This window comes from Canis lupus, chromosome 36 (assembly GCF_011100685.1).
Source record: "Canis lupus familiaris isolate Mischka breed German Shepherd chromosome 36, alternate assembly UU_Cfam_GSD_1.0, whole genome shotgun sequence".
Lineage (NCBI taxonomy): Eukaryota > Metazoa > Chordata > Mammalia > Carnivora > Canidae > Canis > Canis lupus.
This window is the reverse complement of record NC_049257.1, coordinates 18,771,515-18,798,269: the sequence shown is the minus strand read 5'-3', so window position 1 is coordinate 18,798,269 and position 26,755 is coordinate 18,771,515. Positions and strand designations below refer to the sequence as shown.

General features: G+C 37.3%; 2 protein-coding genes across 4 annotated transcripts in view; one reads left to right on the top strand and one right to left on the bottom strand.

Annotated features, from left to right (window-relative positions):
* On the bottom strand, nucleotides 1–23,314 carry SCRN3 (secernin 3). Of its 2 annotated transcripts, XR_005384750.1 has the most exons (9): nucleotides 23,107–23,314; nucleotides 20,367–20,540; nucleotides 17,764–17,945; nucleotides 16,311–16,510; nucleotides 15,653–15,865; nucleotides 8,551–8,713; nucleotides 7,398–7,578; nucleotides 5,915–6,082; nucleotides 2,195–2,331 (listed from the first exon to the last, which is right to left on the bottom strand). XR_005384750.1 is itself a non-coding variant. In XM_038584885.1 (8 exons), the coding sequence occupies exons 2-8, from the start codon at nucleotides 20,523–20,525 to the stop codon at nucleotides 2,161–2,163; spliced, it is 1,269 nt and encodes a 422-aa protein (XP_038440813.1). In that variant the 5' UTR covers nucleotides 20,526–20,540; nucleotides 23,107–23,313; the 3' UTR covers nucleotides 1–2,160. The 2 variants fall into 2 exon arrangements, 1 of the variants encoding a protein (XP_038440813.1); XM_038584885.1 differs by lacking the exon at nucleotides 5,915–6,082 and having other exon boundaries at nucleotides 1–2,331; nucleotides 23,107–23,313.
* An 83-nt stretch (nucleotides 23,315–23,397) lies between these two features.
* The window catches only part of CIR1 (corepressor interacting with RBPJ, CIR1), a 38,968-nt gene continuing 35,610 nt past the window's right edge, over nucleotides 23,398–26,755 (top strand). The window contains exon 1 of one of the 2 annotated variants that reach the window (XM_038584883.1): nucleotides 23,398–23,566. In XM_038584883.1, coding sequence (XP_038440811.1) covers nucleotides 23,495–23,566 — 72 coding nt within the window. In that variant the 5' untranslated portion in view covers nucleotides 23,398–23,494. The remainder of the gene's footprint in view (nucleotides 23,567–26,755) is intronic. The other variant, XM_038584884.1, reaches the window with a different exon arrangement.

The following is a 26,755-nucleotide window of genomic DNA, read 5'->3' as shown; positions in this document are numbered from 1 at the left end:
TGGCATGCAGATGTTTATAGCAGCTTTATTCATAATTGCCAAAACATGGAAGCAACTAAGATGTCCTTCATAGTGGATATCAGCAACCAAGATACCCAATGTAATATTACTTGGCACTAAAAAGAAATGAGCTCTCAAGCCATAAAAAGACATGGAGGACTCTTAAATGCATATCACTAAGTAAGTTAAAGAGCAAATCTGAAAAGGCTATATTCTGTATGATTCCAACTATATGATATTCTAGAAAAGGCAAAACTATGGAGACAGTAAAAAAGTAGTTGTCAGGGTTAAGCAGAGGGAGAGATGTATAGGTGGAACACAGATGATATTTAGAGCCGTGAAACTACTCTGTATGATACTATGATCATTAATACATATGATTATATATTCGTCCAAACCCATAGAAGGTACCATGAGTGAACCTGATGTAGACTATGGATTTGAGGTGATAATGATATGTTAGTATAGGTTCCTATATGTTAATATAGGTTCCTTGCTATATATAGCAAATATACCATTCTAGTGTGGGATGTTGCTAGCGGGGGAAATTGGAGGTGGGACAGGAGGTATGTGGGAACTCTGTACTCTCTGTTCAGTTTTGCTCTAAATCTTAAATTTGCTATAAAAAATATTTTCTTAAAAATTTCCAGGACAGCAATTCATGATTAGATTTACACTTCTAAGAGATCACCTGGGCTGCAGTGATCTGTATGAATAGAGATAAAAAACAAAAATGGGTGTAGAAAACAGCTGAAATTGTCCAAGTAAGAGATGGTGGTAGTTGAGTCTAGTTTGGTGTGGGAGGAGAAAGGGAAAACATGCTGGCCCAAGGGAGAGAGTAAGATTCAAGTATGTGTCTCTAGATAAATGAACAGCCTGCTTAGTTTCCTCATATTAAAAGAGAGATAAGAGGTGCAGGGGTTGGCCAAGGGTTTTCATGATTTGGAGAGAACCTAACACTGAACCATAACTGAGTACCTGAGATAAGTCTCTCTTTTGTAATGGCAGCCCTCAATTAAACAAGAGCAATATCAGGCAGATTATGGTTTTTATGAGGGAACTTTTTAAGAAACTTCCTGGGCACTCTTTAAATATAATGATTTACTGCTTTAGTAATAATCCTAATTACAATGATAGAAACCAGTAAATATAATATAATCAAGTACCTAAAAGAGATATTTATAGAAACCAATAAATAGTGTTATTTGGAGTTGGAATTTTCTTTTGTTTTAAATTTGCAACTTTGAGTCTTATTTGTAATCTCTATGTGACTTTAACAAAGTTTTATAAGCTTTGGGTAGATATTACTCAGTTACAATGCTTATAATACATTATACACTATAATGTTCTTAATGTTCATAATACACTAACAATTCTATTTCGTTGCCACTCTCACTCGTGTTGCTGTTTTCAAGTGAATAGAAATAAAATTTGAGAAAGATTCAAGACACAGAAAGAGTATTTCCTAAGGTCTTGGTTCCCTTAGCCATTTCCTAATCTCCAGATAAGCTCTTCTAAAAATATTAACATAAAAGCCTTTAAAGGTGCATAGCATAGCTGAAAAACTTTGATAATTAGAGGTAATCGCTCACTGGTCAGCCAAACTTTTTTTTTTTTTTTTTTTTGGTCAGCCAAATCTTGACAAAAAGCATGTTTGAGTTTAATAAAAGTGCATTTGCAGAATTAATACACTGTAATAAGACAATGTATAAACCTATAAAATTTTGCTAGATATGATTAGTATTTGCCTAATGAGAAAAAACTCATTACTCAAGAAACAATAATTTCCATTACTAAAGAAAAATCTGCTTTCTCGCTGTAATTGAGAAAATTATTTGAGGGCTATAATAAACATAAATCCATGCATTATTTCAATGTTTTATACTTTGTAGAATATTTAATTATTTTAATTTTTAAAAGGCATTATGGCTAAAAAAAACCCCACAAAATATCTGAAATACATCCTGACTATCCCATGATATATGTGACTAATTCCAATGTTTTTTTCTTTCTTAATATTTCAGCAAAGCTATATGTAGTTTTAATAGGCCATTAACATAAATTCTATTAAAGAATAATCAGATCTGCTCAAGCTAGGTTCTATCATTTACCAAAGTGATAGATTCAGACTTTGAAGATTGCTGACCATTTATATGACCACTAAGGACTAATGTTTGACTTATAAATTCTAATTTCATCTTTTACACACTGAGGAAAGAGATTAACAATTTTATCCCCATCAAGGTGCTTGTTTTGAAGAATTGATTCTATCTCTTTGAATAGTTCTTTCTCCAGTTTCCTCATGTTATCCAACAATGTTTTGGCTTTTTCCTGAAAAATTAAAAAATAAAAATAAATAAACACACACAAATGTACAAGTCTAACCAAATTCCAACTCACTTCTACAGGCAAGATTTGTTCATTCTAGTTTTCACTTCTATTTTAGTTCCCCTCCTCATATTCTTTAAATATAGAAGGAATGAAATTCTTTGGGAAAAATCATTGTTCTAGATTAAGTTAATGGATTAACCCAAATTTATTAGTTTTTTTTTTAAGATTTTATTTATTTATTCATGAGAGACACAGAGAGAGAGAGAGAGAGGCAGAGACACAGGCAGAGGGAGAAGCAGGCTCTATGTAGGGAGCCTGATGTGGGACTCAATCCCGGGTCTCTAGGATCAGGCCCTGGGCTGAAGGCAGCACTAAACCACAGAGCCACCCAGGGATACCCCTATTAGGTATTTTTAATAGAAAAGATAATAATTGTGTAGGATTAGTCTATAAGCAAGAAACCTAAAAGACAACAAGGACCATTGAAATTATGATGTTGTACATGGGGAAAGTTGCTGAAAATTGAGGCTAGGATATTTTTATGAAGTTAGATCTTCTATTTTTTTTTAAAGATTCTATTTATTTATTCATGAGAGACACAGAGAGAGAGAGAGAGGCAGAGACACAGGCAGAGGGAGAAGCAGGCTCCATGCAGGGAGCCCGACATGGGACTCGATCCTGGGTCTCCAGGATCACACCCTGGGCCAAAGGCAGCGCTAAACCACTGAGCCACCCAGGGATCCCAGATCTTCTATATTTAAAACCAGTTTTATCAGATTAAACAAAAGAAAAAGAACAGCAGTATTCAAGGCAAAGAACAACTAAAAGAAAAGACATTTTCTCTATGATTCTTCCATTTCAAGAAGTGGGGGTGGGGGAAGGCCATGGTTCTTACAGAATGAAGCAATTTTTAAGTTATTGATGAATTACCATGACCAGTTATAGGGTAGGTACTGAGAGAAAAAGTATAGAAGAAGAAAGTTATTAGAAAGTGAGCATAATTTTAAAACTGTGAACCATTATAGGGCAGAACTCCACAAAACAAAGATTCTTAACCTTAATGTATACTTTAAAATCAATTGTACCGACTTTTTCTGAAGAAATGCTACATTACATATCAGTAGGGAAAATGTATTTTGTCCACAAATGGTATTGAAATAATTGGTCAGCTCCTAGAAAACAAAGTTAGAATCCCTATTTCAGGGCAGCCTGGTGGCTAAGCAGTTTAGCGCCTCCTTCAGCCCAGGGCATGATCCTGGAGACCTGGGATGGAGTCCCTCATCTGGCTCCCTGCATGGAGCCTGCTTCTCCCTCTGCCTGTGTCTCTGTCTCTCTCTGTGTCTCTCATGAATAAATAAATAAAATCTTAAAAAAAAAATCCCTATTTCATAACATACACAAAAATAAACTTCAGACAAATTAAAGAACTAATTTTTTTTCAAATACACACATATACTAGAATAAAATACAGAAGTTATATTTATTTTGAGGTGAGGCTGGCCTTTTGAAGCATGAAATCAAGATGCCTTAAAGGTGAAGACTAACAAATATAATTGACTAGACTTAAGACTTCTGACAAAAAAGTTAATAAACTGAGATGAAAATTTTGCAGTATAACAAAGACTCAAAATTCACATATTTTTTTTCTTTTGAGGCAAAGACAAAAACAACCAAGAAACAGTTGAAAAATAGGCTATGGAAAAAAAAGCAAGTCATTTGAGAGGAAATACTAATGGCCAATAAACATATGAGAAGATTTTTAACTTCTTAGTAATCAAGAAATGTAAATTAAAACTACCAGTAGCATTAACCCTATCTAAGACATAAAAATAGAGGGACACTTGGGTGACTCAGTGGTTGGGCATCTGCCTTTGGCTCAGGACGTGATCCTGGAGTTCCGGGATCAAGTCCCTCATTGAGTCCCTCATTGGGCTCCTGGTGTGGAACCTGTTTCTCCTCCCCCTGCCTGTCTCTGCCTCTCTCTCTCTGTGTCTCATGAATAAATAAAGTCTTTTAAAAAAAAGATATAAGAGTAGAAACCGAGAAAGACAAATACCATATGATTTCACTTAGATGTGGAATCTAAAAAACATTGTAAACAAAAAGCAGAAACAGACCCATAAATACAGAGCAAACAGATTGATGGTTGTCAGAGAGTAAGGGAGTGGGCAAAATGGATAAAGAGGAGAGGGAAATAAATGTGTCCAGTTATGGAATGAAGAAGTCATGGGGATAACAGGCACATAAAGAATATAGTTAATGATACTGTAATAGTGTAGGGTGACAGATGGTAGCTACACTTGGGGTGAGCATAGTATAGGGTTGTCCAGTCACTATATTGTACACCTGAAACTAATGTTAACACTGTGTGTCAACTATAGTTCAATTAAAAATAAGTAGACTAGAACCCAGCTCTTTTACACTTCTTCCCTCAAATTCCATTGTTTTTCTACAACTTTCTGCTATCAATCAATATTTAATGCCTGCTAAATAAAGTCTAAAATAGTAACAACAGCTTTTAAATTTTAATTTCAGAATTAATTGGAAAAATGTCAATGAGCAATTTAACAAATATTTAATAAAAAAGTGTACAAAACCAACCTCCCAGAAGCAATTGTGGGGAAAAGGAAGCTGATAATTCTTGAGAGCTACAGTAAGCAATGAGTGCAGTATGGAGGCTGCTCAAGGAGGAATGAAGGAAAATCCCTCCAGAGCAGACACTCTGGAAACATATCACTCAGGAACTTGAGCAAAGGCTAGAAGAACCAGTGGACTCATCATTTTTCACAGGGGTGTGCTGAGTCTGGAGGGTAAGCCAAGCCCATGCAATGTATGACACCACGGCCACTGGAGTGGGCTCTCATCAGCACATTTAATGGGCTCCTAGAACAAATTGTTTGCCTCTCACTCCATGCCACCAGGCTACAAAAGTGTTTTGGCTCTAAGCTTCTTGTTGGTGTTGTTGTTTTAAAGATTTACTGGCTGGGTAGGGGCAGAGGGAGAAGAAGAGAAACTCTTAAGCAGACTCTGCACTGAGCAGGGGGCCCACACGTGGCCAATGCTACGCTCCATGTCAGGCTCAATCTTATGACCCTGAGATCATGACCTGAGCCAAAACCAAGAGTCAGACACTTAACTGACTGTGTCACCCAGGAGCCCCTATGCTCTAAGTTTTAAGTTAAAACAAAGATAAAACAAAAATAGTGTCAAGAATTCACAGCAAGGGGATCCCTGGGTGGCTCAGCGGTTTAGCACCTGCCTTCAGCCCAGGGCCTGATCCTGGAGTCCCAGGATAGTCCGACATCGGGCTCCCTGCATGGAGCTTGCTTCTCCTTCTGCCTGTGTCTCTGCCTCTCTCTGTGTGTCTCTCATGAATAAATAAATAAACTCTTTAAATAATAAAAAAAAAAAAAGAATTCACAGTAAATAGGTCTGGACAGAACTCTCTGCTTTAAGCATAAGGAAAGCAGGGGGGGGGGAATGGCAACCATTCTAACATACCACAGACAAAAGTAAATAAATAATTACCTGGAGGACAATTAATTTAATTCACTTTATGTGGAAAAAATGTAAATGTATATACCTTGATGAAGTTAAAGGAATTATAGGCAACAGAAATCAGGAGCTGGTATAAACAGGTGAGAAAAGGTATAAAATGGCCAATCTTTTCCTTCATTGAGGGAAATCAGTTGATAGTTCTTTAAAAAACCTTTAGGGTGCTCTTCCATTTCCTTCTAGTCTATTTTTATCTCTGGGGGAGAGAGGGAAGAGGATAAGAGGACTGAAGAGGTATGGATATTATAAAATTGTCAATCTATCCATGTATCTGTCCCCCCAAAAATGTATCTGCTTATTTCTAGAGATGAGATTTTGCATATGTTAATCTCCTATAATACCTACATTTAAAAAACACAAGCATTTATCTTTTTTTTTTTAACTCCAACTCATTATTATTATTTTAAGTCTAAGAGGTGTTAAGCACTTTGCATTAAAATTCATCTACGGCTATATGATTAAGAACGTTAACTGCCCTCCAATAGCTTTGTTAGGAGATATAAACTAAGCAAACTGCTTAAACTCCATAAGTCTCAAATTCCTTATCAGCAAAATAGACATAGTAATAGTAGTTACTCTTTTTTTTTAATTCTACAGTTTTATTTTTTTATTTTTATTTTTATTTATTTATTCATAAAGACAGAGAGAGAGGCAGAGACACAGGCAGAGGGAGAAGCAGGCATCATACAGAAAGCCTGATGTGGCACTCGATCCAGGGTCTCCAGGATCACGCCCTAGGCTGCAGGCGGCGCTAAACCGTTGCGCCACTGGGGCTACCCAGTAGCTATTCTTAAACTGGTTGTGAAGATTAAATAAAATACTCTGTGTAACAGTACCACGGTGCTGAGTGGATAGTAAATGCTCAGTAAATATTAGATACTGTTATTACACTTAATATACTAAATTTCCCTATAAGACTCAATGCATTCTTAACCATTATTTTTAACCTTTGGTTATAGCTCTCCTAGAATCTAAACTATTTTTAGCATCTAAAGCACCTAAACTTTTTTTTTTTTTGAGACAGAGAGACAGACAGACAGACAGACAGGCAGAGGGAGAAGTAGGCTCCATGCAGGGTCTGACATGGGACTCCATCCTGGGTTTCCAGGATCACACCCTGGGCTGAAGGTGGCGCTAAACCGCTGAGCCACCCGGAATGCCCATCTAAACTATTTTTAGGGATCCCTGGGTGGCGCAGCGGTTTAGCGCCTGCCTTTGGCCCAGGGCGTGATCCTGGAGACCCGGGATCGAATCCCACATTGGGCTCCCGCTGCATGGAGCCTGCTTCTCCCTCTGCCTATGTCTCTGCCTCTCTCTCTCTCTCTCTCTCTCTCTCTGTGTGACTATCATACATAAATAAAAAAAATAAAAAAATAAAAAAAATAAACTATTTTTAAACCTATTTTTACATAAAGGAAGGAAAGAAAGCTGAGATTCCAAAGTTCAAAATATGGATTGAATCACATTTGAAACTCTTCTTAATGATAAAACAGAATCTAATTTAGTCATACCTCCTTTTTATCTATTACTTCCAATGCCTGTTGATGCTTTTGGTAGAGTGGGTGCCTTCTGTCAGGCTTATGCTGGAAACGTGGCTTCTTCTTAACTGGATCTTCAAGTCCAAATGTTGGTGAACTGGTATCCAATAGTTGTGAAATATTTGGCACAAATATGAAAGGCTTAAAAACGGACCTAGAAGAAAATGTCTTCATTAAATTGGCTTGCGGTGATATAAAAGTATTAAGCATTATTCTAAATCTTTTAAGATTCCCTCTAGTTAGAAGTTTCTATTAATTTGTTACATACTAACTGTTCCTGTCATACTAGCTATACTCACATCGGTCTTTCCTGGTACACTGGGCTCTCTCCTTTGGGGCTGGGGATCGTACTTTCTTTAGCCCTGTATTTCCACGAACCTAACAAAGGGCCTGGCACAGAAACAGTGTCAAATGAAAACACAGCTCATCATTTTCTACTGCAAACTCCACAGGTGAACGGTAAGAGCAACCCACAATGTTATAGATTGAGGATTGGGATTTGGAATGAAAATCAACAGCAGTATTAATAAAGCATTCACAAGTCTCATTCCATCTTCTTGAAAATATCTTTAATAACATGAAAGACTATAACACTAGGAAATAGTGAACATAAGATCATTTCTAATGTCATGTGCATTGAGTTCTGTGGGAGACATTAATGACTAAAGATAGTCTGTATAAATCCGACTTTAGATATAACTTCAGCTACTGATAGTTTAAATTTTATATGCATGTATTTTCTAGATATGAGTAGATAAGTAACCATCTAAATCCGGCACAACTACATCATTTTATCTTTTTACTGTTATTAATCATCTAATATTGTAATGCTGAATCTGCAAAAGAAAACCATCTTCTTTTCTTGACAATTTTAAATATATTTGGAGAAAGAGAGTAGGGATAACTGCATACAAGAAACTATTAACATTTTTGTCCTATAAAAATGAGAATAGTTATGGCAATTATACACATATGGAAATGGCAGGCTACAACTTGAACAGAAAATGCTTCCAAAAATTATTGTCATTTTTGTGTAAGAAATATTTAGCCTGGCAAAATCACCAACAGACTAGTGACTACCCTACTCCCTGAGCCCTTGTTGGTTTACAGTATTTTATGACTTTACCTCTCAGGATCAGGAGTCCCTGTAAAGAAGTGAATGCAAGGAAGGCTGGAGTCTTGAGGTAAAATAGAAACCATGCTTGCAGTGGTCAGGAATTCTCCTTCCATATTAATGCCACTTGGTTTATCTCGGAGAATTTCCATCATTGTTTCAAAAGTTATATTTCCTAGGGAAATCATTTTAAAAATCACCAAATACATACGAATTTGCATACTGACGTAGTGTAAATACTAACTGCTTTCTTTCAATAATATATAACATGAGATAATGGTCTAGGTATAAATTAAATTAGAGATTGACTATAAACAAACATTGTATCATAACTATTAGTTTCATTCCACTGTCGTAGAAAGATTTTTTAGAAAAATATAAAATACAAAGTCTCAAAAACCATTACATCAAATAAAATCTGTAACTTCCTCAGAAGGAATAAAAAAATGCAAAATACATTCAATCTGGTTGCTCTTACAAAAATCTTTAAGGTGTATTTAGTTAGCATTACTGACAATATTCAGTAACTATTATCTGAGTGTATCCATTCTTTTTAAATCTTTAAAAAATTTTTTTTAGATTCTATTTATGTATTTAAGAGAGAGCGAGCACAAGCACAGGGAGTGGCAGGCAGAGGGAAAGGGAGAAAGAGGCTTCCCACTGAGCAGGGAGCCAGCCATAGGACTTGATTCCAAGACCCTGGGATCATGACCTGAACCAAAGGCAGACAACTGAGCCACCTAGGTGCCCTGCTTACCCTTGCTTCTATGGGAGAACATTTTTTTCAACCTGAAGAACGACCTTTAGTATTTCTTTATGCCAATTAGTGACAACTTCTGTTTTATTTCAACTTCATTTTTGGAGGAGATTTTCACTGGGTATAGAGCTCTAAATAGGTAATCATTGTTTTTCTTCTTCACTTTAAAGGCATCCTTTACAGTCTTCTGGATTCTTTTCCTTCTGTTGAAAAGTTATTTGTCAGTCCTATATTTGCCCCTTTGTAGCTTTCCCTCACTGCTTTTAAGATTTTCTCTCTTACTGCTTTTAAGATTTTCTCTCTATTGGTTGTTGTTTGGGTTTTTTTTTTCCTTCAGAAATCTCACTAGGATGTGCCCGGGTATGGTTTCTTTTTATTTCTTCTTGTGGTCTGTAGAGCTCGAAGCTGGGGATTAATGACTTTTATTAGTTTGGGAAAATTCTTGGCCAGTATCTCTTCAAATATTGATTTTGCCCCTTCATATTCTCTCTTTCCTTCCCTGCCGGGACTCCAACTCCATATGTGAGATCTTTTCACCAAGTCTGAGAAGGCTCTCACACACTTGTCTACATTTTCTAAACTTTTCTCTCTCCATTTCAACCAAGATAGTTTCTACTGACCTTCCAATTCACTAATTTCTTCTGCTATGTCTATTCTGTTATTAAACCAATTGGTATCTGTTGAATTCTTAACTTCAGTTATTAGAATGTTACAGTTCTATTATTTCCATTTGATTATCTTCATAAACTCCAGTTCTGTAATGAAATTCTCCATCACTTCATCTAATTTTTTGAATATCTAAAATATACTAATTTAAGTCTGTCTGATGAAGCTAGTTTATGGATACCAGTGGATCAGTTTCTACTGTCCACTTTCTCTTGGTTTTTAGTCATTTAGTCTAATACCTTGGCATGTCTGATAATTTTTTATTGAATGTTAGACACTATGGATGAAAATTTGTAGCAGCTCTTCATGTTTTCCTCAACAGAGGATTTAATTTTCTTCTGGCAAACAAACAGAATATAAGTAGATTACCTATTGGTCCAGTTGAGACTGGCCTAGTACCTGTTTCTTCTTACTCCTAAGGTGTAGCTTTCCTGGGGTGTTTCTTAGGCCTGGTTGACTATTAGATCTAAGTTTTGTCCCTAAGGCCTTGTGAGATTCCCAAATCTTACATAGCTTTTTAGACTTTTAGCAACTACTTTTGTCTTGATTTCTCAATGTCTCATTCTACATTTGTGCTACTTACAAGTCAACAATTGCTTTCAGGAGAAATTGTGACATAGAAGGTCAGGTGCTTCTCAAAGTGTAGCTAGTCATTGCTCCATCTCTTGGATCTAGGCCCTCATGTCCTGTCTTGGGTGCTCACCTATGTCTTCATATTTTATAGTTTTTATAGTTATTCTTTGGGGGGGGGGGGAGGTTAGCCTACGACCACTTATTCCTTGATAACCAGAAACAGAAATCCGGCTCAGTGCTTTTAACCACTCCACTATTGTGCCTCCCATCAGTCTCTTTTTAGCCTCAAATAGTATCAATTTTCCAATAATAGTAACAAACATGATAGGCCCATATTGTAACAAGCACAGTTAAAAAAAAATTTCCTGCCATCAGATATTTTCAGATACTTTATATTGGAAACATTTAACTACTGCATTAAAACTATTTCTAAAGAAACAAATAACTTTCATTTAACACAGTTGGTTGACCACAGGTATTTGTTTCCTCTCTCCTAATACCCTATGACAATGACTGTAAAGGAATAAAATATGAAATAACTCACAAAGACAAAGAGAGCATGAAAAGCAAGAATTTCCCCCTACCCCATTCCCATGATATATGGGAATAATTAAAAGGAAAAAAGCTTACAGGAAGTCTGTACTCAAAATGTGATTCTATGACATTTCAAATTAAAATAAAATTGACTTCCATATAAAATAATCTAATGTAACGCCCTCAATCATTACATGTTACCAACTGTTTTATGTTAATAGCAAATTTTCTGTTTCTCTTTAGGAGAGCTATGACTTCCAATTCAAGAAAAATAATTTATACATAACTTGTTATAAGAGCAAATTTTTCTGTTAATTTTGAGAAAATGCAGGGGAAAAAAAAAACAAGACTGCACCTGAAAACAGCCTTTAACTTTAAAACTAAACAATAAAGCAAAAGCCTGCCATCCACACCTATCTATCAGACATATAGCTTCTGCACCTAGTGAGATTTTAAAATGATTCAAATCTAAATTCCTGTAAATGGCAAGTTTTAATGAAAACAGTGTCAGAACCATAACACTGCGATAATACAGGTATTATGAAAATGTTTTCTGTATTCAAAACCTACAATTCTCAAAATGAAGGGAGGATTTACATGATCACTTGAGTAGGATAGCTATAAGTAATCCACTAGCAAGCATTGAATAAGTACTGAGACTGCAGTAGCAGGGTTCAGTAAAATGAATGCAAAACACAGGGTGCAATTTCACTGCAATTTAAACTAGTTATTTAAAATACATGAGTGAATACAGATACAATTTGGATATACATGCAGCACAGTTAATAGCTATCAGGTAGCTGAAAAGAAGAAAGATAGACTCTTCCATCTAGAAAAATCATAGGAAAAATTAACTATAATATGTACTAGTAGACAATTTTCTATGAAAGTATTGGAAAGACATTTATTCCTTTGGCAAGCACAGAAAGCTAGATGAACTGTACTTTATACTTGGGGAGAAAAAAGTTTCATGTCAGATGCAATTCTTGCTGTAATCACATATGCATTTCAAATCTATATATAATTCAATTATTTTGTAAATATAACAGAATTAATTATTATGATTCAGTGGCTAATTAATTTATTTATTTTATTTATTTATTTTTTTAAATTAATTTAGTTACTTCTACTTTTCTTTCTTTTGTCCAATTACTCTAAACCCTAGGATTCTTGACATTTTCCTCTCCACCTTAATTATGTGTTGTTATTCTTCATTTTTTTTTAGGAATACCTGCTAATTTATGTCCCAAGCCTCTAAGTTTATTGCCAGAAAAAAGTATACAACAGCAACCTTTGTTAAATTATTTATCTGTAAGTTACAACTTAATTTAATTCAATTAAATTTAACAATCCTGGGATGCCTGGGTAGCTAAGCGGTTGAGTGTCTGCCTTTGTCTCAGGGTGTGATCACCAGGGTCTGAGATCAAGTCCTGCATCGGGCTCCTTGCAGGGAGCCTGCTTCTCCCTCTGCCTGTTTCTCTGCCTCTCTGGTGTGTCTCTCATGAAAAAATAAATAAAATCTTAAAAAAAAAATTAACAATCCTTTGTTAACTTAATAAAAAAATACTTATTTTTTTTAAAGATTTTATTTATTTGTGAGAAATACACAGAGAGAGAGAGAGAGAGGCACAGGGAGAAGCAGGCTCCATGCAGGGAGCCGGACATGGGACTTGATCCTAGGTCCCCAGGATCAGGCCCTGGGCTGAAGGCAGCACTAAACCGCTGAGCCACCCGGGCTGCCCAAAAAAATACTTACTAAACACATGGAACATACTAATGCAAGACACTGAACTAGCTGCTGAGAGAATAGAAGCTCAAAAAAGAGAGTCTGGGGATCCCTGGGTGGCTCAGCGGTTTAGAGCCTGCCTTTGGCCCAGGGCGCAATCCTGGAGTCCCGGGATCAAGTCCCACGTCGGGCTCCCGGCATGGAGCCTGCTTCTCCCTCCTTCCGTGTCTCTGCCTCTCTTTCTCTCTCTATGTCTATCATAAATAAATGAATAAATCTTTAAAAAAAATAAAAGAGAGTCCATTTTTTTCAGTTTCATAGAGGAGATAAATGAAGAACAGTTTCCTCATTTGTGAAATGAAGGTAATACCTACTTCACATAGTTCCTTAGAGAAGATAATACAATCACTTAGCACAGTGTCTACCCATTAACAGCTTTTAACAAATGGGAATAGGTACTGCTACAATTGCTACTCAGTCTCTACTTTTACAATAATAGTAAGTCTAAAAATCCTTAGAATAATATATTTTAGCATTCTCTACATATCCATCACATGAAAACAAAAGATAGTCTAAATAATCTATTTATAAAATGACAAACTAACATTAAGAAATTTTATTTAAAAACCTTTCAAATGAAAAGACATTCTTCTGGAAAGAAAAATATAAGTAAAATACTAAATATTTTAAAACAATGATATTAAGGCATTCAAAAAACATTGTCACAAACTTTTTTCTGTCATACCAAATAACTAACATATTACTAATGTGTTTAATGAATACCTAAGAAGTAAATATCAATCATTGATCTATCTCGGAGCAGTTGCTTTCTGATTGGCTTAAAGAATCATTTTATCCTTCAAGTGAAACAGAATATATTAGTCACATATTTTGGAATACTGTGGAATGACCCATTAGTAGTTAATTGGTACCCAATAATCTTCTAAATACAAGTTACTTTGCTGGAGATATTTGGAAGCAAAGGGGCAAAGACACACTACAATTTTTTTTAAGAGTTAATAGTAAAAAATAAGTAAAATAAATAAATAAACAAACAAATAAATAAATAAGAGTTAATAGTAACTAAATTTAAAAATGGAAAAAAGACATACTAATAAAATACAATTTAAAAATTACAGCTTTTCAACAAACTTAATTCTAATTAAGAATAATTAGACAAGGGGATCCCTAGGTGGCTCAGTGGTTTAGTGCCTGCCTTTGGCCCAGGACGCCTATATCGAGTCCCACAGGCTTCTCCCTCTGCCTGTGTCTCTACCTCTCTCTGTGTGTCTCTCATGAATAAATGAATAAAATCTTTTTTAAAAAATGAAAAAATTCTAAATACATTAAATAGAATCACCTACATTATATATTGTTAACTAAAAAAAAATTATGTGCGGAAAAGTGTATATGGCATACTTCCATTTCTTTAAAAAAAGAGAAAAAAATTACATATATATTTTTTGTTTCATTAAGCATATATTATCTCTGGAAGAATACAGAAGAGATTGCCTATGGAAAAAAGAAATTAACATTTAGGGACAGGATAGGAGGAAATGACTTCACTGTATACTCCTGTGTGCCTGTGGATTTTGAATCATGAGAACATATTTCTATAAATAAAATAATGTCATGGAATATTAAATGACATAGGAAGGGGTTCTGCTTTCAATTAAGCTAAGTAAGCTCCTATCAGACCAACCCTCCCTTAGGTAGCTATAAACTTGGGACAAAAGACAGACTACCTAAAGGTTCTTTACAGTTAACAAAAGTAGGAAAATTATGGACAGGGCCTTTTGGAAGATGGGATGAAGCAGAGGATAAATTTCCTATTTTTGTTTTGGCTTCAGCCCAAGGGAAGGCCACAGTCAACAGTGTGCAATATTGTGCAATTATTTACAGAAAACCTCTGGCCTGAAGAACTAGAGGTCAACCACAGGTATTAGAAAGTGAAGGAGAAATCCCTTAAGAGACAGAGTTAGAGATAAACCCCCCAAATTCTGTGGGGGGAAAAAGCTACCCAAATTTCCATCTGTTTTGTGAATCAGGATGTGGGGTAGACTGTAAGCAGCCTGCTAAAGATAAAAGAACTGAGCTGACGTTTGAGCTGCCCACCAGTAGTTTGCAGGTTGAATACAACCAGTTGTCTAGCAGACAATTATCAAGAGTTACTCCTTTCTAGGTGAGTTTTGGTGGTTTGTGGCTTTCAAGGAATTAGTTCATTTCCTCTAAGTTTGTAATATTCCTGTCATTCTCCTAATGCCATTGGGGTTGATATTTTTCTTGCACATAACTTGTGCTGTCTTCCTTTTTTTTTTTTCAAACTGTCTAGGGTATATCAATTTTTAAAAAAGATTTTATTTATTTATTCATAAGAGACAGAGAGAGAGGCAAAAACACAGGCAGAGGGAAAAGCAGACTCCATGCAAGGAGCCCAATGTGGGACTCGATCCGGGAACTCCAGGATCATTCGCTGAGCCGAAGGCAGACACTCAACCGCTAAGCCACCAGGCCCAAAACTTATAATATTAGTTCACAAAATTTCAGTTTAGTAAAACTATGTCTTACTAAGAATAATTTCTTCAGGGACACCTGGGTGGCTCAGCGGTTGAGCATCTGCCTTCGGCTCAGGGTGTGATCTCAGGGTCTGGGGGTTGAGTCCCGCATCAGGCTCCTGTGGGGGAGTCTGCTTCTCCTTCTGCCTATGTCTCTGCCTCTCTCTGTGTGCTTCATGAATAAATAAATAAAATCTCAAAAAAAAAGAGAATAATTCCTTCAAAACCAGATTTTATCATACCAACCTTATATTCAGGCAAAATATAATTTTTCATTCTGATATTTTTTAAATGATAAAATACCTTTGTGTTTATTCAGAAGCCTGTAGCCTTCACAGTATCTGCCTGGTGAAATCTTCATCTTGGCTGTGTCAAGGTAAGAGTATGTTGCAGCAAAATCAAACTCCTTTTTACCATCCCACCAACCTTTCTGCTTAGCGTAGTTTCTCAGGTCTGGATGTTCCCGATCAATCTTGGTTGTTATAGAAAGCTGATTAGAAATATTACGAACTCCCTCTATTTTCAAAGAAGAGTGGAAGGAAAAAAAAATCACATTTAACATATTGTATTTATTTGTACATTATGATTCCTAATCACTATTTAAATGTGAATATAGACCTCTAAATTTTGTACCATATGCATTTGATGAACATCTATTACATACTCAGAAAGATAAAGAGGGTGCCTGGGTGGCTTGGTCAGTTAAGTGTCTGACTCTTGATTTAATTAATATCATAATATGAAAAAGAGAGAACACCACCTTTTTCTCTTTTTCAGAAAAGCTCTTTGTAGTACTCTTTCACTGTTACATTCTTTCAAATTTTTCATTTCCCCTGCAGTTCAACTCTGCATTACACTGGATTATAAATCTTGAGAAATAATTAAATGTAATGTCTGTAGTTAAGGGGTTATTTTTTTAATTGTAAAACAAATTTAAAAAATCATGAAAAGTAGTCCATACCTTGTACTTTTTCTGCTGCCCAGTACTTCCCTGCAGTCTCCAGAATCCAGGCTTCATTCCTATCAGCTATCAGGAAACTGTTGTGATAGCTAAATACCATCCTACCCTCTGAACAATTTCCACCCTGGCCATATTTTTCTAATAGATCAACAATGACATTGAGGGCTTTTTCAGCTGTATCAGCTCTTTCAAGGCCAAGTCTAAAATAAAAATATAAAAGTTTTCATATTAAAATAAATTTCCATCATTTTTCTTAAATAATTTCATGTACATGAGATTTTTTGTTTCTTTTTTTTTAAGATTTTATTTATTCATGATAGACAGAGAGAGAGAGAGAGAGAGAGAGGCAGAGACACAGGCAGAGGGAGAAGCAGGCTCCAGGCAGGGAGCCCGATGCAGGACTTGATCCCAGGACTCCAGGATCATGCCCTGGGCCAAAGGCAGGCAGGCAGGCACTAGACCGCTGAGCCACCCAGGGATCCCCAATTTTTTTGTTTATTTCAAAGTAAAAGTTCTTTTAAGTTAATGGATAAACTAAAATCCAACTTCTAAGCCATTCCTTCTGAAGTCAGTTTAGAATCATGAAAACAAAGTTTCTGGAGTCAAATAGATCAATGTTCAAATTCCAACTCGGCAACTTATTAGCAAGTTGCTTTATCTCAGAATCTCATCTATAAAATGATGATAATAATATGTAGTCTATGAAGTTACTGTGAGAATTAATTATGGTCTGATAAAGTATGTTAGGTATTTCATATAATTCACATAAATGAATCATAATTTTCAACTCTTTCCCTTCTCCCAATTAATAACCTTGAGTCTTCAAATTACATGCCTATATAGGCATATGTTGGAGATACTGCAGGTTCAGTTCTAAACCACTGGAATAAAACAAATAGTGAAAAAAAAATAAAATGAATTTTTTGGTTTCCCAGTGCATATTAAGTTATGTTTACACTATTCAATAGTCTATTAAGTGTGCAACAGCATTATGTGTAAAAAACAATTACATCCCTTTATTTAAAAATTAATTTTAAAATACTTTATTGTTAAAAAAAATGTTAACCATCATCTGAGCTTTCACCAAGTTATACTCACTAATCACAGATCACCATAAAAATATAATAAAAAGTTTGAAATGTTGTGAAAACTACCAAAATGTGACATAGACATGAAGTGAACAAAATCTGTTGGAAAAATGGTGTCGATAAACTTGCCTGACACAGCATTGCCACAAACCTTCAATTTGTAAAAAATGCAGTATCTATGAAGTATTATAAGGCAAAGTATAATAAGATGAGATATGTCTGTACTCTGGAGCATTTTAATACAAACTATAAAGGATCAACGTCCAAAATATGGGGAAAAACAGGAAAATAAAACTTATAAGAGTTACACCAAAATTAAAAATTTAGACAAGTTCTATACTGGAAAAATATAATTAAAAAATAACCTGACAAGGTCCATGCCCAGTAGCGCCTCTTCATCACAAACTTCTTCTCTCCCCCATACAGCTTCATTCCCAATGCAAACTCCATGCTCATTGGCTCCCATTTCTGCCCCCCATAACCAAGCTGGGCGACTAAGGACAACAGCATAGGTTTCAGGAACTTGATCAATTTCTATATAAGTACACTGTAAAGAAAGCCATAGCAACAACCAAAAAAGAAAAACTTATTAAATTCCAGAATCTTAAAAATCAAGCAGAAGACATGCCCATTATGAAATAAAGTGCAATTTAAAATTTTCAATCATAAAATCATTACCCTTTAAACATATTCAGAATTTACCCTGAAGCTTTTATTCATTGAAATCAAGCATCTCCTATCACAAAGCATTCTAAGAGATATGGTAGTTACAAAGATGAATCAGATACAGATTTCCTTTCAAGAAACTAAAACTTTTTTTTAAACAATATCTTTTTTTTAAAAGATTATATTTATTTATTCATGATAGACACAGAGGGAGAAGCAGGCTCCATGCAGGGAACCCGACATGGGACTCAATCCGGGGTCCCCAGGTCACGTCCTGGCCCGAAAGGTGGTGCTAAACCACTGAGCCACCTGGGCTGCCCTTAAAATTTTTTTTTTTTTAAGATTTTATTTATTTATTCATGATAGTCACAGAGAGAGAGAGAGAGGCAGAGACACAGGCAGAGGGAGAAGCAGGCTCCATGCACCGGGAGCCCGATGTGGGATTCGATCCCGGGTCTCCAGGATCACGCCCTGGGCCAAAGGCAGGCGCCAAACCGCTGCGCCACCCAGGGATCCCTGCCCTTAAAACTTATACATTAACTGAAATACAACAAAATATAAAGTATAAGGCCCATGAAGAAAAGTAAAATGAGGTGCTAACAGAAGCTTAAGAGAGAGATGGTTTCTAGTTGTGAAATCATGAAACATTTTTAGAGGAAGATGTATTGACTTAGGCTTAAAGAGAGTAGATCTCAATCTCAATGTCCAGTATTTCTTTTTTTTTTTTTTAATTTATGATAGTCACACACAGAGAGAGAGAGAGAGGCAGAGACATAGGCAGAGGGAGAAGCAGGCTCCATGCAACGGGAGCCTGACGTGGGATTCGATCCCGGGTCTCCAGGATTGCGCCCTGGGCCAAAGGCAGGCGCCAAACCGCTGCGCCACCCAGGGATCCCTCCAGTATTTCTTAATTAGTGACATAAGTTCCATATAGCAGCGCTTATATACAATAGAATTGCTACAGAAGCCTCTGTAACATGTGGAAGTCACCCATCTCGTGTGTCCACCATAGTGAAAGAATAAGAACCACTGGTTTACAGAACAGGAGAAATTTAAACATAAAGAGAGAAAGTGGAAATGGATTCAAGATGAAAAAATAGTCTCAGAAAATAAAAGGCCTGTATACAGAAAACATCTAATATTTAACATATTTTAGTATTAGAATATCAATAAAATGAAATCTAAAAAATATATACCTTAGCAATAAAAGCATAATATGAAACTTTTACTTTAAGTTCCGTGTTGAAAGGAGTTTTTTTGAAAGGATTTTTAATAAAAATTTTTAAAGGTCTTTTAGTTAATGAGTATACTACAAAATGACTGCATAAAATGCATGTGCTTTTTTTAAGATTTTATTTATTTATTCATGAGAGGCACATGGAGAGAGGCAGAGACACAGGCAGATGGAGAAGCAGGCTCCATGCAGGGAGCCTGATGCAGGACTTGATCCTAGGACCCCAGGATCACCACCTGAGCCAAAGGCAAACACTCAACCACTGAGCCACCAGGTGCCCCAAAATTCATGTTAATAGTGTTATCACAGGGCCCCAAAAGCCTTTTTTGAAGATAAAACTTTTATTTCCAGAGACTGTAATTACTTTCCCTTTTCTACACCAATCAGAATCCTTTCTGTCCATCAAACTCCAGCTGAAACCCTAGTTCCTGGTGAAGTCTTCCTTGATCTCTAATCTGAAAAAACTGCTTTCTCCACTGTTGTCACAACTTGTTGTTCAGAATTATTTAAATTTAGCATTTAAACCACCCTACTTTATAATGGGGTTAGTTACATGTACATCCTATTACTCTACTAGACTCTAAACTCTTAGAAGACAAAACTAATCTTGACAGCAGGCTTTAAATCCTTGCCCTATTTGACATGCTTGCATAAAATAAATATTCAAATACTTGATCAAAGAAATAACAACGGTTTTTATTGTTATTTCAGCTTCCTTCAAATCACTGAAATAAAAGACCAGATAGTATAGTTCTGATTCAAATTATTTTTCAAATTTAAATCCTTGAATTTTTAACTTCTATAATCTCTACCAAATAGCTAGCTAATGATCAATACGAAAGCTGTTTATGGGCAGCCCCGGTGGTGCAGTGGTTTGGCGCCGCCTGCAGCCCAGGGTGTGATCCTGGGGACCTGGGATCAAGTCCCACGCCTGCTTCTCCCTCTCCCTGTGTCTCTGCCTCTCTCTCTGTGTCTCTCATGAATAAATAAATAAAATCTTAAAAAAAAAGAAAGCTGTTTATTTTATTTTTAAAGAAAACTTGCTAACAAAACATGTACTTTACTTACCTGAAGATGTTCTCTCGGGTTATCATGAACTGCGGCAGGAAAATAAACTATCTCCTGTACTTCATCGCACAGTCTGTCTGAATTTTTTCCAAAAATAATCCTGTTATCAACCGTTGCCGGAGGTAATGCCACAAAAGTATCACAGGAACAAGGTTCCATTTTTTTTTTAAAAAACTATAAAAACACATAGAAAATTCAAAATAAAAAGAGAAAAACGTTTTTAGTATACACAAAATAGAAATTTCACTCGATGGCCAAGGGATGTTATACCTAATAAAGGGTATTCATTGAAGTTTTAAACTTTATGCTGTCTACAAAAATCAGTAAGAAAATGACTTAGGAATGCATTTTGTAGTACAAAAATCAGTAAGAAAATGACTTAGGAATGCATTTTGTAGTACAAAAATCAGTAAGAAAATGGCAATGACCAGTACCTTCTTCTAGTCTACAGGTCAAATTTATTCTCTAAGATCTTCCTTTCCTGATGTGTTCCCTGAATCTCCCTTCACTGTTTCCATACTCGGAAACCCCTGCACTTTACTACTATGTAGACCATATCTGTGTACACATATGCATTTCCATATCTGTGTACACGCATGAGTCTCCTTCTAGACAGTAAGGTTCTTGAGGGCTGGGAGTACGCTTTATTAATTTTTGTATTCTCACCACCTGAATTTATGAAAAGTCCCAGTATTTCCTCAAACGAGAATACCCACAGATTGTAATACTGAGAACACTGAAAGTTTAAAAGCTTTTTAAAAGCTGACTCGCTGAATCAGACAAATACAAAACCATGTCAGTAAAATTCCTAATTGTTGATACTTCCAGGAAGAAGCTCACAGAAATAATTTGTAAATCCTGACTGTAGAATTTAGTATCAAGATTGTGTCTTCATTTGTAACTTGGAAAATCTTAAACCCCTGATTTCCCATAGAACGTGTGTGCTTCCAGAGTGGACATACTGTTTTAGAGTTTCCTGCTCTCCTTTATTTTATAATGACCAAACTTTAGAATGGCTTTACACAAACAGATGCTAGCAATTTAAAACAGAATATAAATCTGGTAAATGTTTTCATTCGAAAGAGAACAGCACGACTCAAGAAAGAAACACCATGAGCCTGAAACTCTTAAAGACTTTTTTCTCTTTTCCTGTTATTGGAGGAGGGAGGTCACTAGCCGCTGGGTGAACTTCAACCTTTGTGTCCTGGATCGCCTTCTATTTGTGTTCTGAGCTTAGCTCTACCACTGCACAACCTGGGGAGGCTCCTTAATCTCCATCTAAGCCTTCCCCCTCGTAGGTAAATCCCTCAGGAGGCTCTTATTAGAATTTTTTTTTCTTATTAGAATTTAATAAGACAATGTATAAAGCTTTTTTGGATTTTTAAAAATATTTAATATTTTAAAAATATTCTATTTATTTATTCATGAAAGACACACAGAGAGAGGCAGAGACATGAGCAGCAGACTCCCTGCAAGGAACCCGATGTGGGGGACTCGATCCCAGACCCTGGGACTGCACCCTGAGCCAAAGACAGACGTTCAATCGCTGAGCCACCCAGGCTTCCCCCCGCCCGGGGGGGGTGCATATTTTATTTTATTTTAAAATAAAAATATTAAACATTTTAAAAAATATTTATTTATTTATCCAAGCTTTTTTGCATAGTGCATGGAACAAATCAATACAGGCGAGCTCGGTTCTTGTCTCTTGTAGTCCAAGAATGAATCTTGCGGACAAGAGAGCGAGCAAAGCGATGGAACTTTATTAAGCAGAGATACAGAGAAAGCTCTCAAAAGGGAGAGGGGTCCAGACAGGGTTACCACCCAGGGCTTTTAGGGTCTGTCTTTTATAGGAAAGTGACCAGGGAACTTGGTAAATTTCTTATCAATATCACGGTGGATATTTAGAAGGAACACAGTGGGGGCCTGTGAGCATCATCACAACAAGATGTTTTTGTAAATGTCACGAGCTCAAACCAGGGGTTCCCCTCTGGTTAGGATCTCCTCCATAACATCCCTCTACATCTGGATCTCTGGGATCGCTTAGCAGCCAGGTAAAGGGGGATAACTCCCTAACATTTTGGAGCTAGGGAGCTAGGTTTTGTTTTTTTTTTTTTTTCCTGTCTTCACCGTCTTATCTGTTTCCTCGGGGTGGGTAGGAGCCCGACTCTGGGGGCCTCTCCCTTATCCTTCCCTGCAAGCTGTTATTATTATTGGACAAAAGGGTAAACTGCTCCCAAGAGGTTTATTCTCGCTATCGCACCCCCCGCCTCCCTGCCAGAGGGCTTGGTTGCTGGAGCCCCTGCAGCAGTAGCAGCTCCGGGCACCCAAAACCCTGGGGTCTCGGGGCAGCCCGGGTGGCTCAGCGGTTAGCGCCGCCTTCAGCCCGGGGCGTGACCCTGGAGACCCGGGATCGAGACCCACGTCGGGCTCCCTGCGTGGAGCCTGCTGCTCCCTCTGCCTGTGTCTCTGCCTCTGTGTGTGTGTGTGTGTCTCTAATAAATAAAATCTTAAAAAAAACATGGAGCTGCACGACGGGGGTCGCAGGAGAGGCTAGGGAACAGGCCACCTCGTTGGTAGAGCAGTGGGGGAAGCTCGGGAGCCCTTGCCAGCTCCTAAATACGCATTCATCATTCAACAAATGCCTATGCACATCAGGCACACGGTACAGCCGGTAACAAAACATAAACCCTCTCGCTCCTTGTGGACCTTGGCAATTTCCAGGGCACAGGCTTTAGCTCACCGAGAGCTTTCAGAAGCATCCAGAGTTTGCACGAGAATTCGCTACTTCCACATTGCAGACGAGACAATCGGTGCGGAGACTTTAGGTAAGTCGAGTCAGAGTCCGCGGAAGGGACACCTTCGCACAGCCCTGCCCACCCGCAGCCGACCCCCTCCCGGAGCCCCCGGGCCGCCACGCAGCACCTCCCGGCTCGGCAGCTCCACTGCGCACGCGCCCTCTGACAGGGGGCGGGGCCTGCGGGGCGGGCGAAGGCGCGAGTTGCCGGAAGTGGTCACCTTTGACCGCGGAAGTTCCCGCCGCCCCAGGCGGCGCACTTCCGGTTAGGCGGCCGCGTTTGTTTACGTTGTTCTGAGACCCGGCGTCCAGCTTCCCCAGCTCGGGCTTTAAGATGGGGAAATCTTTCGCCAATTTCATGTGCAAGAAGGACTTTCATCCTGCCTCCAAATCCAATATCAAAAAAGTGAGTAAGAAAAAAAAAAAAAAAAGTGAGTAAGGGAAGCCGGGGAGGGTCCCGGCCGGGGGTGCCTGGGCTGCCCGGGGCTGCTGGAGCTGACCGTGGCGGTGTCTTGGGATTCCCGGGACAGTCGCCTCTTCCCCGGGCTGAAGCCCTGGTCTTCTCGCCCCTTCTCCTCCCCGGAGAAGCTCGCCGGCGAAGCTGGCATCAGCCAGGAGACGGGCAAGCCTTCGTCTGCTCGGTCGGCTCGTCAGCTAGAATGTAAATCTGTAAGATAACGAAGAAGTCTGATCGTAGTTACTTCCTCAAATGATTCTGGTTTTGTCTTTTCGGATCCCAGGGATCGTGGCTTCTGAGCTCTGCCATCCTGTCCAAAGGTGATTCCCTGTTTCCTTCAGATCTTGAAAGGGAAGTAAGATCACCTCTTGCTTCCCCTTTTTTAAATTTTTATTTTTTATCCCACCCGAAAATGTAGCGTCTGTCTCATCTCTTTGAAGTTGGGCTATTTTACGTAATATTTTTAAATTGAGGTGTACACAGTGTTACATTAGTTTCAGATATACAACGATGTTTGGCTTTATTTATGGAGTTAATGATTTTTTTTAAAGTAATCTCTGCACCCAACCCGGGGCTCCAGCTCACGACCCCGGAGAGGAAGAGTCACATACTCTGCGGCTGAGCCAGCCAGGCGCCCCTGTTGGGCTTTTTAAATGATCAGTTACAGGTCTACTCGGTGCAGTACGGAAAAACCCGTGCTGAATAGTATGGCCGTGGAAAGCAGAGTGGTGAAGTAGGAAATAGGAAAGTCTGACCTTTCTGGAATCCGACCAGGATTGTAATTATTTCAGTACAGTCACTTTTAAACTCCAGACCTTACACAAATATTTAAAATCCCTTATCCTCAGTCTCCTAATTTGTAAATTTAAAATGACAAGTATCCGTTACCACGAAATTGTTAGGAATAAATAAGATGGTGCAGATAAAGGCTGTGAAACAAAGCACCACCTAGCACCGGGCTCACCACATGGAGGGATTGCTCAATAAAGTATTAATTGCCCCCCCCCCCCTCCATACACACATTTATTTTTAGCCTGCTCTTAGAATACATATGTTATCCAGAGCTTCATCCTTGGCCTGTGCCTTACTTTGTTTACCTTATATGCTTTCCCAGACAGTCACATCCACTTTCATGGTTTTAACTACTACTTTACAACTCTGAAATCTGAAGTCTCACTTTTCTCCCCCAGCTCAAGGTACAAGACAACTGTATGATCTAGACAGTATCATCCTGGCACATTACAGGCATCTCAAACTCAGGATATCTGAAATGAATATGTATCGCATCCTAAATCTGCTTATCTTTTTATACTTCCTATCTCATATGGGTAGGAAATAGAGGTAGTAACACATTCCTTCATTCTGTTACCCAGGCCAGAAATTCAGATTCATCCCTTTTCCATCACCCCTTTATCTAGGTAGCTAATAAATTGTTTGTCTTACCTTCCAAATATCTTTTGAATTCATTTCTCCTCTTTGTCACTACAGCCTATTTCTTAGCTTAGACCTTCATTATCTTCCACCTAAACTTAAATTTCCTATAAATGGAATCATGCAGTATTTGGCCTTTATGAATGATTTTTTTTCTTAGTATGTTTTAAAAGTTAATCCATGTTGTAGAATGTATCGGTATTGTATTCATTTTTATTGCTGAATAATTCCATTGTGTGGATATAGCACATGTCTTACCCTGTATTTTCCTTGTCAAAATTTTGAACTTCTTCAAAACCCTGCTTAACATGTATAAAGTTACTTGTGTATGGGGTTATTTGTTGAAGCAAAGTTTATAATAGCAAAAGATTAGAAATTGCTTAAATGCCCATCAGTAGAGCGGGAGATTGGTTAAATAAATGGTGCGATAGCTCCACGGTAGAATGATATTCGGCCCCTTCTCCACCCAAAACCAAGAAAGTTTTTTTTTTTTTTAAACTAATCTAGAAATGATCTCCATAGTATTCAGTTTTATTTTATACATATTTTGTGTGCAAGTATGCAGTATATGTTACCATTTATGAAAAGATTGAGAAAAGAATGTATGTTTGTTACATATATTGGGTGTGTGTGTGTGTGTATGTGTATATATATAATCATATATATAAGATTATGTGTATATGCATTAGAACATCTTTGGAAAGATATATAAGAAATGATAACTTTGGCTACCTGAAAATATAGTTACCTAATTTAAAAATTAGCTTCTAGAGATACCTGGGTGGCTAGTTCAATATTTAACACTTGGTTTCAGCTCAGGTCATGGTTTCAGGGTCATGAGATCAAGCCTGCCATGGGGCTCTTCAGATTCTCTCTCCCTCTGCCCCTCCCCCCTCATGTGAGCATGCTCTCTCTTCTCTCTCTAAAATAAACAAATCTTAGAAAAATTAACTCTAAAAAGCAAAACTTGCTATAAAGCATTCCATTATACCAGCCTTCCTCCTGTCCTCCAGTCACTGTCTTGTTTTATTTTTCTTGTATATATTTCTATTATCCAGATATCAAACTTTATTATTATTTGCACAGTTCATTTTCTTATCGTGAAATAGTTTAAACATACAGAAGTTAACGTGATTTTTTTATCAGCATATTCTGAGCATTTTGAAGGCAAAAATGTATTTTATTTTTATTTCAGTCCATGGTACTCAAAATGTATTTAAGCACTTGAGCAATTGAGATTAGTAAAATAACTTTGTAAAATTTAGAGCTTTAAATAAATGGTAGTTATTCTGTTAGAAATAATATGTTCTCCACTTGAAAGTTATTATTAATGTGTTATTCTATGAGACAGTGACACCCTGCGTGTCTTTGTTGCAGCTGTTTTCACTTTGAGCTACAGTAAAAAATTCCAAATGTGCCTATCTTAAATGTAGGTGTTTCTTGTACTGTAACATTACATTGCTAAGTATGAAGTCAGTGGGAGAAACTTTCAGGGAACATACCAAAAGAAATTTCTGGTATATTCTGTCCCTGGAGAATTGCCTTTCCATTTCTTTTTTTTTTTTTTTTTTAACTGTATACTTTTTTTTTTTAAGATTTTATTTATTTATTCATGAGAGACACAGAGAGAGAGAGAGAGGCAGAGACACAGGCAGAGGGAGAAGCAGGCCCCATGCAGGGAGCCTGATGTGGAACTCGATCCCAGGT

What these genes read in the sequence shown, in the direction of transcription:
- SCRN3 (XM_038584885.1), bottom strand. Translation starts at nt 20,525, where the DNA reads ATGGAACCTTGTTCCTGTGATACTTTTGTGGCATTACCTCCGGCAACG. An exon ending in GGCAGCAGAAAAAGTACAAG is followed by an intron (nt 15,866 to 16,310) that starts GTATGGACTACT and finishes CTTTGAAAATAG; the next exon opens with AGGGAGTTCGTAATATTTCT. An exon ending in GGGACTCCTGATCCTGAGAG is followed by an intron (nt 7,579 to 8,550) that starts GTAAAGTCATAA and finishes ATTTTCTTCTAG; the next exon opens with GTCCGTTTTTAAGCCTTTCA.